Source organism: Impatiens glandulifera, chromosome 6 (genome assembly GCF_907164915.1).
Source record: "Impatiens glandulifera chromosome 6, dImpGla2.1, whole genome shotgun sequence".
NCBI lineage: Eukaryota > Viridiplantae > Streptophyta > Magnoliopsida > Ericales > Balsaminaceae > Impatiens > Impatiens glandulifera.
In genome coordinates this window covers 4,892,822-4,908,406 of record NC_061867.1, presented here as the reverse complement: position 1 = coordinate 4,908,406, position 15,585 = coordinate 4,892,822, and the positions used below count along the sequence as shown (strand labels likewise).

The 15,585-nt window shown below is 30.4% G+C and overlaps 1 protein-coding gene across 1 annotated transcript; it reads right to left on the bottom strand.

The window, feature by feature from the left end:
• Positions 1-1,702: 1,702 nt before the first annotated feature.
• LOC124942981 (F-box protein CPR1-like) lies at positions 1,703-2,833 on the bottom strand. The gene has a single exon (XM_047483548.1). The coding sequence runs from the start codon at positions 2,831-2,833 to the stop codon at positions 1,703-1,705; it is 1,131 nt and encodes a 376-aa protein (XP_047339504.1).
• Between the last annotated feature and the right edge of the window lie 12,752 nt (positions 2,834-15,585).

Here is a 15,585-nt window from a genome sequence, read left to right as displayed (position 1 = left end):
AATTATTTAAAGGTTTTCAATATTCATTGCCAAATCTATTATCCATTTCTTCATTCATTCAATTCAATTCTCTACATCACTCCACTGCCTCCTCATTTTCTTTTCTTTCTTTTTTGAAAATGATCCATTAAAATTTTAAAGTGTTGTTAAAGTAAAGACAAATGTAAAATTTGGAAAATAAAAATATAAAATCATCGAGCAAAAAGATCTTCCAAAAGAGCAATGAGATCACCCGTCTAGTCCGCGTTCTTATCTAATCTCACCTAAGCAAGTTGAAATTATTAGTCACATCTATCTTATAAAGCTCAATTTTTTATTTGTCTACAAATTTTATAAAAGAAACCCTTTATCATGAAGGCATCTTATGTAAATTTTTACCTTTTATATTTTCACAATTGGCTAAGGTTTGAATTTTTTTCATAAATTTGCAATATAATAATATTTCATTTAAAAAATATACTAATAAAACAATCTTTAAATTTTAAACTCAAGTTTGAAATGATTTTTTTTTCATTATTCACCTGTCAACAAAACGTTGCATAATAAAGGAAGAAAATTAACATTAAATATTACAGTTTAAAGATCAAATGTAGATTTGAAAAGTTTTTTTTTTTCAAATATATGATGTAAATCTACATCAAATAGAATTTATAGACAAAACTTAATGAGACATAGATTCCAACATTGGAATCCAAATTCTCATCAAGAAAAAGAATATGTTTTCAAATAGTCCAATTCAAACTAATGGAGAAACGACCTCTTGATTCAAGTAGGATAGAAAATAGAAAAATAAGTTTTCTCTCTCCATTTGGTTTGGTGCCTTTTAAGGAGATGACCAGTTTATACAAACCTAACTTCTGGCTACAACAGCTAATAATATTTCAGAAATGGAGTATTGAAATTGCAATGTGAAAATGAAAATGTACCATAAGATATAATAATCTCCAATCTAATATGAGTTATAGATCTTGAAATGGTCTTTGTCACTGCCATTCAAACTTATTCTAATTCAAAATTCCAATGTATTTAGTATGCAATAACAATACACCATGAATCCAAAAGCAAGCATTAAGCAGCCATTTACTTAACTTTACTTTACTTTACAGCCTCTAACATTTGAGTTGTTTCTTCATCAATTTTCTGCAGCACTCAACATCTTCCACCCTTTTCTGTGACAGAAAAAAACACAAATATTGAATTCAGACTCAACCCCTCATCAAATCTTGCTTAATGTTGTTTGACCCGCAAAAAGTTCTAAATATACTAAAATCGCGAGCATAAAGACATGTTAAAGGGAATTAAGTGGTTGCAAAGCACGACAATGGTCATATTTGGAAATACTTCTTTTTATGGATCTCATCTGAATCCACGTGGTAAATATACGATAAATACGACAAAAAATGTGCTTACAAATAATACATAATCATATTAGCTTAATCATCAAAATTCAAAAACTTACTCTTTATACTAATCCACTATTGTAGGGATAATGAGCAAAATAGTATAAAATACATATATATTATATTATTAATCTAGATACCTTGTAGGAATTATAGCACCAACTTGAACCACTTTGATAAATAATTGTTCCTACAAAAACCATAATCTGGAGATTAAAGAGAAACTCATTTTCTATTTGTAAATCAAATTAATTTAGTTTACTCACAGATTCATTTTCTCTTCTTCTTGATGATTTTTAGTATTAGATACACACAGCTGGAGGAACATCAACAGAGACTAAACTTTCAAGGCAAATGTTTACTTCTGATAAATCTTCCATACCATGATCCCTAATTTCCTTGAATGACTGTTGTTCTAAATTATACCAAATAAAGCTTAGAAAATCAATGTTCAAGAGTACTTTCTTACCACATTTTGAATAAATAATAGGTTTCACTGTATGAAAAGATATAAAATGATTTGTTGGTGATATTGTAATCAATTTCGACCAATATTCATTTTCCCGACCATATTCCTTCAGCAAAAATACATCCACAAACGATGACTCGTAATGACAACTTAGCGAAAGGCATCCACCTAAATTATCCAAATTTAAACGGAAATGAGGTCCAACAAACTCTGGCGGTGGAATTACTCGGTATTTCTCTGTCCCAAGATCAAAGGCAACAATCAAGATTTTCTTTTCTGTATCCGATTCCACAGACGAGATCCAGTGCAGAGCTCCACTAACTATTGAATCTCCGAAGCTCTCCGTATGCCACAAATTTGATTTCAAACTATAAACATTCAACTCATAATCGGTACAAATGCCTACTCTAAAAATGTTTGAAATAAACACAATTCTCACAACCTTGTAATCATCGTTGGTGTTATCGTAGCCGAATCGATAAATACAGTTGTAGACAATGTCATACTTATCTCGGAAATCAACAAATGGGTAAGGCAATTTTATAGATTTTCTCGTTGATGGATTCCATAATAAGACAGTGTTAATGGAAATGGCATTTGACAGACAGAGTAAGCCATCACAGGACCCGCAGAGCAAAATTCCACCATCATAATCATAATCCGCAAAGCGCATTTCCATAATCAAAGACATCACAGGACAACTCAACGGAAGGTAATCGACCGCCACCGGTGGAAGAAATCCTTCTTTAAGGAGATCAAAATCCACCCGATAAATATTGTCTTTCCACATAAAAATACGGAGGTTGTTTTTGGTTTGAACTGATTGGCTCAGATGCAATTTAACAAAATGGGAGCTACTGATTAAGGAAAGCCATGATTTAGATACACACCTTAAACGGAGCAGACACTTGACAGGCAACCGACAAAGAATGTCAGCTAGAATCTCATCCGGTAACAGCGACATCTTCTACAGATTGGACAATAAAAGTAGGGATGAACAGCTGTAGTTTATATTAGGGTTTCTCACTACATCAGCTATAGCTTGTACTAGGGCTTCTCACTGTAGTAGCTATAGTTTGTATTAGGGTTTCTCACTACTGATTAGAGAAAGTCAGGATTTAGATACACACCTTAAACGGAGCAGACACTCATCCGGCAACCTTAAACGGACACTCATCCGCCAACAGAGATATCTTCTACGGAGACTCCTCACCAAATAGGCATTCGCATAACTAGGGTTTCAAGTTCAATTGCGGCTCAAAAGTTACGACCTTCAAAAGAATACTAGTTTACACATATTTAGTTTTAGTTTGCCCAATTTTGATTTTTAATTTTTTTTTTAATTATTTATTTATTTATTTATGTCTTTTCACTCTTGTTCAAATGACATCTTTTATTATTTTATAATATTTAAAAGTATACAATAATTTACTTCAAACAAATTTGTACTTGAATAAATAATATTTTGATTATTAATGGCTATAAATATAGTTGTAAGTTAATTTCTTTTAAGGAATAAACCTTAATTTTTTTTTATTTGGTAAGTTATGTGTTTGTAAAAATATAATTTTCAAAACCATCATTATATTATCAGATATCTTCTATGAAAATTGTCCAATAATAAAATAATATATACATAATTTAAAAAAAAAATATAACAATGAAAAATTATAAATAAAATAAATGTAAAAGAGAAAAAGAAGAAGAAATGTTATACCATTTTTTAATCGATCAGGAGTAGAGGTGTTCATCGGTGCGGTTTTCGAGTTAACTCGAGTTTTTAGTTTGAATTTTTCGAATTTTTTATATTTTTAAGAAAATTCGGAAACTGAACCGATTTAAATAAATTCGAATTCAGTTTAAATTCGGTCGGATATTCGGTTCAAACCAAATATTGAACATTATCTACTTATAAGATAAAAAAAAATTCTTAAAAGAGTTAACAAAATAAATAAGTTGTTAAATATATCTTATCAACTTAAATTATAAAAAATAATACCTTCAATATTCGGCAATTGAACGACGGAATTAAAATAATGTTGACGAGGACAATATATGACAGTGGAGAGGTGTTGATGACAGTGGTGATATTACTAGTGAAATAGCTAGATATTTGAATAATTTTGATATTCTTAAATTAGAGATGAAGTGGGCAACTAAAGGACCACAAAGGTCGGAAAGGTGGACGACTAGAGAAAGAGGAAAAAAATGAGAAATTATAAATTAACTGATTTTTTTTTTTGAAAAACGACTTAGCGTCATTTCATTAAAAATTCCCAAAAACGGGAAAATTCACAAGTTTAAGAGATCATTCTAGAAAGACTTAGAATGATTTTGAACTATCTTATTATAATGTTTTTTTTGGAAAGCCTTCATTGAGGGATCAAAATCCACCCGATAAAGATTGTCTTTCCACATAAAAATATGGAGGTTGTTCTTGGTTTGAACTGATTGGCTGATAGAAAAATTAAGTAAGTTAATTTTCAAACCGGCCATACATTACAATTTTTGAATATTTATTCTAAATAATTAAAAAGAGAGAAATTGATAGAAAAATTAAGTAAGTTAATTTTTGGAACCGACCAGAAAAACTAAACAACTATTAACTTCTATGTGCAGGAACAGATCGAATTGTATAAACCGGCTGAAGAACACTTCAAAGAAATCCAGTTCCAAGTGATCAAGTCAAGATCAGAGGAACCGGTTTTAACTCTCTCAAGAGACCGGCCAGCAAAGACAAGTTTACATTCCAGCCGGACTATACTGTGTAAGAAACAACCGGAAACTACAATCTGCAGAGATGACGTAATATGACGAAATAGATGTGTCTCGAAGGGAGAAACGAAGATAAGATTCGATCAGAAGCATGCGAGGAAAACAATGATGATTTACTGATCCGACTTCGACAGCCGGAAGGTGCATGCCTGACACGTGTCCGAATCTGCAAACCGGCAACGTCATCTTTACCTGAGGAGTGTCTACATGCTTGTCAAGTGTTGAGGAAGGTGAAACGTGCAAGCAACCTCCCTGCACCGGCATGACGCTGGATTAACCAATCCCACGGTGAGAGAAGAAAGTGACCGTTGGGATCAGCCTTACTATAAAAGGAAGACGAAGCGACCTCATTAATGGCGACACAAGTTACGAAAATCTTAGAGAGATAAAGAAATCTTACGCGCGATCTAAAACCGTTGTGTCATTAACCGGAAGCTTTGTTTGTGTATGTTTGTGTTGTATTTGTGTATTACATCAAGAGTGAGTTGGTGTAACCGGCGAGTAGCGAGTTGGGCTCGACCGGCATTGTAAGTGTTGTAACTTTGAAAGTTAGTGTAGATCCTTCTCATAACCTGAGAAGAAGGGTGACGTAGGAGGGTTTACTCCGAACATCCATAAAAAATCATGTCTCGTGTCTTTTTCTTTATTTCTTGATTACCTACTCATAAAAACCGAACTATCACCAACCTAAACATAATCCATAATCAAACCGGTCTATAAACTTCATCTAACCGACTCCTTGTTAATCTCATCAAACTAAGTCGCATACGTTGCTTTAGACTAAAACATACATTTCCGCCCTTGAACCCAGTTCAAAAGTCTGTGACAGTTTGCGAAGTGCTGAGAACGGTCATAGTCTCTAACCGGACTATCACCAAAGTGTGTTGCATGTTATAAGAGGCCACCCTTCCTGAAACCGGAAACACCCCGGTCCTCCAAGGGCGTCCCCGATCCTAACATTGGCTCAGATGCAATTTAACGAAATGAGAGCTACTGATTAGGGTAAACTAGGATTTAGATACCCACCTTAAACGGAGCGGAGCAGACACTTAATAGGCAATCGACAAAGAATGTCAGCTAGAATCTCATCCGGCAACAGAGATATCTTCTACAGATCGGACTATGAAACAAAAAGAATTAACACTCCTCACCAAATAGGCATAGACATACCTAGGGATTCAAGTTCAACTGCGGGCTCAAAAGGTACTACCTTCAAAAGAATACTAGTTTACACATTTAATTTTAATTTCTTAATTTTGTCTTTATTTATTTTTAAGTCTTTTTACTCTGGTTTAAATGACATCTATTATTATTTTATAATATTTAAAAATATACAATATTTCTTCAAACAAATTTGTACTTAAATAAATGATATTTTTATTATTAATAGCCTTAAATATAGTTGTAAGTTAATTTATTTTAAGGAAAAAACTTTAATTTTTTTTAAAGTCTGTTTAATTAAAAATGAGTCTTTATGACAAAAAGAGGACTCAAGACAATGGAATAAGGAGTTTCCAAAATATTACATATATCTATGATTCTATAAAATCAACTCATTATCATTAATTGGTTGTTTTACTAGTAATTTTTTATTATTCTCAACAATGGATGAAGATAGACAAGAAATTCAGAAAGTTTAGTAGTTCAGAAACAAAATAAGAAATCTCAGAAAAATGAAACTGAACAATCAAGAACTGAAAGACATCTAGAGAAAATTAAAGATAGAGAAGTAAAAGATGAAAATATTGAAGATTTAGAGGAAAGAGAATATAAAAAATTAGATAAAGAAGAATTAGAGAATGAAAATAAAGAAGAATCAGAGGGGAAAAAATGAAGAATAGATGAAAGTAATGCAAAATTAGAAAATTAAAGTGATAAAAAATAGTGGTGGGAAGTGAGGAAGACTATAAAAATATATCGAAGCAACTCAAACAAAGTTGAAGCCAATGAAGGAAAGAAAAGAACTAGAAAATTATGAAAAATCAAGTAAATGTGAAATTTTTGAAATACTAAAACAAAACTTCTTATCAAATAAGTTTTGGTTCAACTAAAGTAAAAGTTAACTCAAATGAAAGATGTAAACACAATTAACAAACATACATCATATGCAACATTTCTATCACCAATAGTAAATTCTAGAGTCAAACATGTGAGGATGCAATGTGAATATAATCGCTGGAATTCGAGAATTATCAGTAATGCAGATTGGAATTATAAAGCATAATAAGAGTAGTCAAAGAGGAAGCTCACAATAGAATTAAAATTTGTTTTCTTGTATTAATTGAGATTTTTCTTTCTCATTCTCACCAAAACATTATTATTTGATATAATTTTTTTCTTGGTTATAATATGAGTGTTAAAAAAATTATTTCAGAAAATGGATCAACTTAATTCCTAATTCATGTAAAAGTTAGATTTTGGTATAACTCGTTAGAGAAAATGTAGAAAGTCAATTGATAAATTAAATCAATCATCAATGGTCAGTGCGGCCAAATGTGGTGGATGATGTTGATGTGGGCCAATATCCAATGATGCAATTTTGTATGAGACAACACTAAAGACATTAATGATGAGGATCCAAACAAACTCCTTAGAATTCAATAAATTAAGACAAATTGTATATCATTTCCTCTATCCACTAAAGTATACCTAGCTAGCCTACTTCATTATTGATTGTTCAAGATTCACATCAATGAACCAAAATTAATGATACCTTAGAATTTTTAATCACAGGTACTCTTTGTTACTCTATAAATAATTCCAAAGAAGATTAAATCTTTATAGATAACTTTAGTACAGATTAGAATGAAAGAAATAATAAAATATAATAGAATTAGTCATTTTTTACATTAGTCCAGATTAGAATGACAGTGTCAAAGACTATTTCAAGATGTATATTCTTAGATTGAGACTATTTTTTTATTTTTATTTTTTTTGAATGACGACGTAGCGTCACTTAAATAAAAAGGCACAAAAGGGCAAATGAATTACATAGTTCAAGGAAAATCAGAGTAAAAACAAACTAAATGAAGGATAATAATAAAATTCTACAGATAACAAATGACAAATGGAATACGCATCCACGTTCCGATGAGAGAGTTGTCGTCGGTGATGATATTATTCCAGATTGTATCTGCATTGTTGCAAACACGTGAGAAGGATCTAACGTTCCTCTCCATCCAAATGTGATCAACAAAATGTTGATGAAGAAACACTTAAAGGTATAGGAGCTGAAGTCATTGCCCTTGGTCTTGGTGATGACGAGGTCTTTGATGTCAGTCCATTCATTTGGGAAGCTGAGGAGACCTATTGATGCAGAGAATCTGCACCAAAGCAAGAAGGCGAAATGGCAGTTCCAAAAGAGGTGTTCAATGGACTCCTTATTTCTCAAGTAAATGAGGCAATTAGGATCCGGGATGCTCATGTACGTTTTGATCCGATCACGAGTATCGAGTATTATATGATATGGTACATTTTTATTTTCACATTGCAATCTCAAATCTTGGGTCAACCAATACCCAACAATAAAATTAAATTTATATAGATAATTTGAGGAAAATGAGAATAAAAGTAAAATAAAATAGTAAAAATTTAATGGATAATAAAAAATAATAGAGTTGGTCATTTTTACTTGCATATGAAAACAAGTTTACTTTTATTATAATACAGTCTAGAAAATAAAAGGTGGAAATTTGAGGATAATCTAAAGGAAGAAAGTTAACCTTCAATATTCCAATTTAAAGACCAAATGAAGAAATTTGAAAACACTATTTTTAGTATGTAAGGATTCATTGCTAGATTTTATTATTTCAAATGTAACCACAATCATTGTATATCCGATTGCAGGTTTGAACAAGTAAAAATCATTTTTAGATAAGAACATATATTGAAAAACATCACCATTTCTCTTGCTTTTCTAGAAAATCCGACATATTTAGTCCAAATATTACACAAATAAAGAGCATCATATGATCAGTCCCATTAATATCTAAAAATCTAGCATATCTGATTCTCTAAAGTTGTCCGATTTTATGCTCAGACATATAAAACATGCATCCCAAATCTTTTATAGTGTTTTACAGCCCTAAAACTAAATAACCATAAATTTTAAATGTTCTAAAAGTTTGATTTTTATCAATCATAAATCAAGAGTCCCAATACATCCTTCCCTAAACAATAATTCTAACTTACCAAACTGTAGAAATTTTCTGATCAACAGATAGATCTAACTATATATATTCATCAAATAAATATGTAAAAATAAAATTGCAATCCAATTAAAGCTGCAAAGAAAATTAGATCAAGTACTTTTATAGAACATTTGACTATATCCATTCATAGTATGACACAAACAATAACTTTTATAATCATTTGAATTCACTACTTTTAATAATAATACAAGCAAAACAATAATCCAGAATATAGCTATCAAACCACATCAATACAATTTATAAGCATTTCAAATCAGATACTTGTAATAATAATAATAATACAAACCAAAACACTACACTCAAGGAATATAACTTTTAAAAGAAACTAAACCACTCAATCACATAAAACAATATATACCCCTTCAAACAAGTTAAAGCAGCAAATTACTTTAAATGAAAATAAAGCATTACTTTCTTTATGTTGTTTTGGGGCTTTTTTTTTTTGTCTATAATATTGTATTTCTCTAATAAAAAGAGAAGAAGAAGTTCAAATAAATAAATAAGAGCTACACATGTCCAAAACACATAGCAACATGCATAATTATTATTTGCTTAAAATAATTAAGATAGAAAGATATAGTATTTGTGATCTCTTAAGCTTAAGCTTAGAGACTAAAGTTATTAAGAATTCACTACACAGTTTGTATATAAATAATTGTCCTTAGACGAAGAAGAAGATGGCAATGTTATCACACTCCTACATTTCCTTATGAAGACCAAATAGGAGCTATGAATTAAGGCAAGCCAGAATTTAGATACACCTTAAATGGAGAAGACACTTAAGATTATTTGAAATACACAATATTTTACCTTAATTTTTTATCATAAATATATAATATTTTTACTAACAACACTTGAAAAATTAAGTTTTTGGTCATCTTGAGGAAACAAATCTTAATTTAAAAAAAATTACATTTTTATTTTACAAACAAATACAATTTGATTGAAACCATGCACCCTATATCATCAAGAATCTACTATGGAAATGATACAATTACAAATACCATATAAGTGATACAATCAAAATAGGCATGTAAAACATAATGATAAAGTGAAAAACCATGAATAAGATATGGATGTAAACCATTGGCACAAAAACTAGATTTGACAGCAAATGACTTTATAAGGAAAACATCATGATCTAGGTTGAGGAGGTTCAATAATTTTCTAGGTTCCACATTCTTTTTAATTGGCCACTAAAATGAAGAGCCTAAAAAACATAACAAAAATGGAATGATGATTATGCACCCAACTTCAAGATGAATGTGAACTCGTTGTACAGACTGTACAGTGAACTTCTAAATAAAATGAGTTACTCATCCTCTATCAAAGTATCAAGCAACTTAATTAGCAGGTCGAGTTGACTCAAACTGGGTGATAGGCATACTTATTTTTTTTTATAAAAATGAGATCAAGAGATTTTATATTGAGGAGCAATCGGAACCGCCCCAAATTTGACTAGGGTATCATTTCAAAAAAGCATTATTATGAGGGTATCCACATCAGAATCCATATTCTCATCCAGAAAAAGATAATGTTTTCAAATAGGCATAGCCAAACTAATGTAAAAAATGGCTCTTGATTCTAGTAGGGATAACAAATAGAAAAATAAACATCATCCCATTTAGTGTGGTACATTGATGCATTTTACAGAAATGATCAGTTTAGACACTCCTAACTTCAGCAGCACCAACTAATAATATTTCAGAAGCAGAAAAAAAAAAATTTGAGATTGCAATGTGAAGATATATTAATCTCCAATCTAAGATAAGTTATAGATCTTAAAATGGTCTTTGTCACTGCCATTTAAAACTTATTCAAATTCAAAATTCCATTATTTTCAGTATGCATTAGCAATACACCAAGAATCCAAAAGCAAGTATTAAACAGACATTTACTTTACTTTAGCTTCTAACATATCATCTGTTTCTTCATCAATTTTCTACAGCGCTCAAGCACCTCCACCCTCTTTTCTGTGACATAGAAAAACACAAATATTGAATTCAGACTCAACCCCTCGTCAAATCTTGCTTCATGTTCTCTAACCCACAAAAAGTTCTCCATATCAATCATATTCTAAATTTGCGAGCGAAAAGATATGTTAGAGGGAATTATGTGATCACTTTTATAGCACGACAATGAGCAAATCTTGAAATACTTCTCTTTATGATCTCATTTGGATCCACATACAATAAATACGACAATAAAGTGTTTCCAAATAATAAATAATCATATTAGCTTAATCATCAAAATTCAAAAACATTCATTTTATACTAATCAACCATTGTAAACATAATGAGCAAAATAGTATACAAAGAAAAATACACATATTTAATCATTAATCTAGATACCTTGTAGGAATTATAGCGACAACTTGAACCCCTTTAATAAGTAATTGTTCCTGCAAAACCAAAAATCTGGAGATTAAAGAGAAACTCATTTTCTATTTTTGTAAATCAAATTAATCTAGTGTTACTCGCAGATTCATCTTTTCTTCTTCTCGATGATTCTTAGTATGAGATACACATAGCTGGTGGAACATCGACAGAGATGAGACTTTCAAGGAAAGTGTGTACTTGAGTTAAATCTTCCATACCACGAACCCTAACTTCCTCAAATGACTGTTGTTCTAAACTATACCAAATAAGGCTCGAATTAATGTTCAAGAGTACTTTTTTATCACACTTTGAAAAAGTAATAGGTTTCATAGTGTGAAAAAATACAAAAGGATTTGTTGGTGATATTGTAATTAATTTAGACCAATGTTCATTTTCCTCAACATATCCCTTCAACAAAATACATCCACAACTGATGACTCGTAATGACAACTTAACGAAAGGAGTCCACCTAAATTATCCAAATATAAAAAGAAATGAGGACCATCGTATTTTGGTTGTGGAATTACTCTATATTTCTCTGTCCCAAGATCAAAGGCGACGATCAATCTTTTCTTTTCTGTATCCGATTTCACATATGAGATCCAGTGTAGAGCTCCACCAGCTATTGAATCTCCAAAGCTCCCCATCTTTGGACCGTGAGAAAACTTCTCTGACCTATGCCACGAATTTGATTTCAAACTATAAACCTTCACCTCATATTCCTCGATGTCTCCTCTAAAAGTTTTTTGACGAAGTCGTAGAAAATGTTATATATATCTGGTAAATCAACCGATGCATAAGGCAATTCTCTAGACTTTCTAGTTGATGGATTGCATATAAAGAAATCGTCAATGGAATTGGCGTCTGACATGCAGAGTAAGCCATCACAAGACCCGTACAATCATAATCAAAGCCATCACAGGAAAACTACTCAAAGGAAAGTTATTGACAACCGCTGGTTGAAGAACGCCTTCGTCGAGATCAAAATCCATACGATAAAGATATGATTAGGGCTCAGATGCAATTTCATATTTTCTTTCCACATAAAAATATGGAGTATGTTCTTGGTTTGAACTGATCGGCTCAGATGCAATTTAACGAAATCAGGGCTATTGATTAGGGCAAGCCAGGATTTAGATACGCACCTAAAACGGAGTAGACTCTTAACAGGCAACCGAGAAAAAATGTCAGATAGAATATCATCCGGCAACAGCGACATCTTCACAGATCGGAAGATCGGACAATGAAAGAAAATAAATTAGGGTTTCTCACTGCAGCAGCTATAGTTTGTATTAGGGTTTCTCACTGCAGGCTCAAAGTTTGTATTAGGGTTTCTCATTGCAGACTCAAAGTTAAAGAAGTAAAGAAATTTTTTATTGATTTTGTAATAAAAGTATTATTATTATTATTTTGCTAAATTCAATAAACGAAAATTACAAATATAATTTAGTCCTATATACACGAAAATGAAATTAGAAGGTTGGACAAAATATTAATTGAATAGTTTAGAAACGTAAACTTAGTTCTCATTAATTTAATAAATGGGTTAAGATTAAAATCTCAATAATTCAATAAACGTGTTAAGTTTGTAGTATTTCAGAAATGGAGAAAGATTTGAGGTTGCAATGTGAAAATAAAAATGTATCATGTCATATAATACTCAATACTCGTGATCGGATCAAAACGTACATGAGCATCCCGTATCTTAATTACCTCATTTACTTGGGAAATGAGGAGTCCATTGAACACCTCTTTTGAAACTGCCATTTCGCCTTCTTGCTTTGGTACAGATTCTCTACATCAATGGGTCTCATCATCTTCCCAAATGAATGGACTGATATCAAAGACCTCGTCATCACTAAGACCAAGGGCAATGACTTCAACTCCAATACCTTTAAGTGTTTCTTCGCCAACATTTTATTTATCACATTTGGATAGAGATGAACGTTAGAGCCTTCTTAGGTGTTTGTAACAATGCGGATACAATCTGGAATAATATCATCACCGACGACAACTCTCTCATCTGAACGTGGATGCATATTCTATTTGTCATTTGTTATCTGTCAATTTTTATTATTATCTTTCATTTAGTTTGTTTTTACTCCGATTTTTCTTGAACTATGTAATTCATTTTCCCTTTTGTGCCTTTTTATTTAAGTAACGATCTTTCACAAAAAATATAAAATAATAGTCTCAATCTAAGATGAGTTATACATCTTTAAATGGTCTTTGACACTGTCATTCAAAACTTATTCTAATTTAAAATTCAATTTTTTTAGTATGCAATAGCAATACACCATTAACCAAAAAAGAAAGCATATCCATTTTACTTTACTTTAGCCTTAAATATTTGATCTGTTTCCTCTCCTTTTCTGTGACAGAAAAAAAACACAAATTTTGAATTAGAGTTGTCTAACCTGTCAAAAGATCTAGTATTAAAGGGAATTAAGTGACTTGTATATATATAAAACGCAAATTTGGAGATACAAGCAATGAATTTAGAATTAACTTAATAGTTAATAAATTTAGAATTTTAGCCTGTAATCCTCCTATCCGTATATAATTAATTAATTATTTATTTTTATTATTATATTTGGATGAATTATCAATTTAGAATTTTAGCCTCTAATCCTCTTATCCGTATATAATTAATTAATTAATTATTTTTATTATTATATTTGGATGAATTATCAATATTGTTATATTATATATTAAGAAGTATTGTGTGATGTTTATCACAATTATTTGTTTTGTGCTACACGCATATAGAATTTATGCAATTTTAATACTTAAAACTACCTTCAGAATTTTAGTATTAATAACACATTCAAAATTTGGTACACTTTTAAGCAGTTAAATTTGTAATTATGCGGTTGTTAATCGGCCTAAAGGAAAATTAATAATTGGTCGATTTACAAATTTAAATAAGGTACAAATTACTAAATTATAAAACATATTTGTTTTATAAGATTCAGACAGTTGTGTTTATAACTATGCCGTTATTAAATTGACAAAAGAAAGTTTAATAATTGGTCGAGTTACACAAACTTAAAATATGTACATAAGTTATTAATTTATTAAATCAATTAATTGAAGCAACATCCTACCAAACTAGGTTCTCTTGTGTAGATTAATATGTTTTATAAATTAAGAAAGTAGTGTGTATGTAATTTATGACATTATTTAATCGGCTCAAAGGAAGATAAATAATTGGTCAGAATAACATTTTGCACATGTGATAATAAATATGTAAGAATACATTATGCACATGTGATAATAAATATGTAAGAATAACATTATAAAGATTACCAAAAGATATATTTTACTTTAAGAGTAATATGGGTTTGAGTATTTTGAAAATAAAAAATTCAGAATGTTTAGTTATTTATTGAGCATATATTTGGACAAACTCTAAAATTACGGATCAATTTTCTAAATATTTTTTATTTGAGGTATTTCATGAACATATTAATTGTTCATATGGATATTGCATACTTAGATGATATACAGTTTTAATATGAGTTTGTATTGGGATGCTTGTATAAATATAATTTGGAATTTATGTGCACATTAAAAAGAATCAATTTTTAAATAAATTAAAGATTCAATTTTAAAGAAATCAAGAATATAAAGTTATTTAGATTGATCTCTATAAGGAATAATGGAGGACCAATTTGTAATTAGACATGTTAAAGATCACACTACACACCCATGTTTAATCTATGTCATTTGATTGTATTGACATGTAACAAAAATCATTTTAATCCTATATTGATATAATTGATGGACGAGATTGATATAGATGTATTTGGAAATGATAACAATATTTTGAGCTCTTAAGGTTATCATATACAATTGAAGGAAGTATATATGACCAAGTGGGAGATTGTTGAATTATTTATGATATAAAGATTAAAGCCCAATTAAAGTGATCTATTAAAGTATAAAGATTATGGGGCTTATTTAGACATCTATAATAAATATGGGGATATATTTGTGTATAAGAATAAATATCATTTATTATTTCGTTGATGGGACGGATAATAAATGGGTATATAAGGGTTAGGTCTCCAACCCATATAGATAGCCTACCTAATTTGTTTCTCTCATCAGACAAAATGTTTATGTTCATCTCTCAAAAACATTCAAGAAGGTTATCGATATAGGGTTGGAAGATTTAAACCTCACCCACATCAGACCGATCCAGGTCCAGATCCAGAACAAGAAAATCTAAGATCAATAGAAGATCTGAATATAACGAAGAATGACATAATGAATTGTTCTTCGTTACATACTTAGGTATGTTTCCGCAATTACAATTTATCTCAATTTATCGACATAGAATATAAAGT

What these genes read in the sequence shown, in the direction of transcription:
- LOC124942981 (XM_047483548.1), bottom strand. Translation starts at nt 2,833, where the DNA reads ATGTCGCTGTTACCGGATGAGATTCTAGCTGACATTCTTTGTCGGTTG.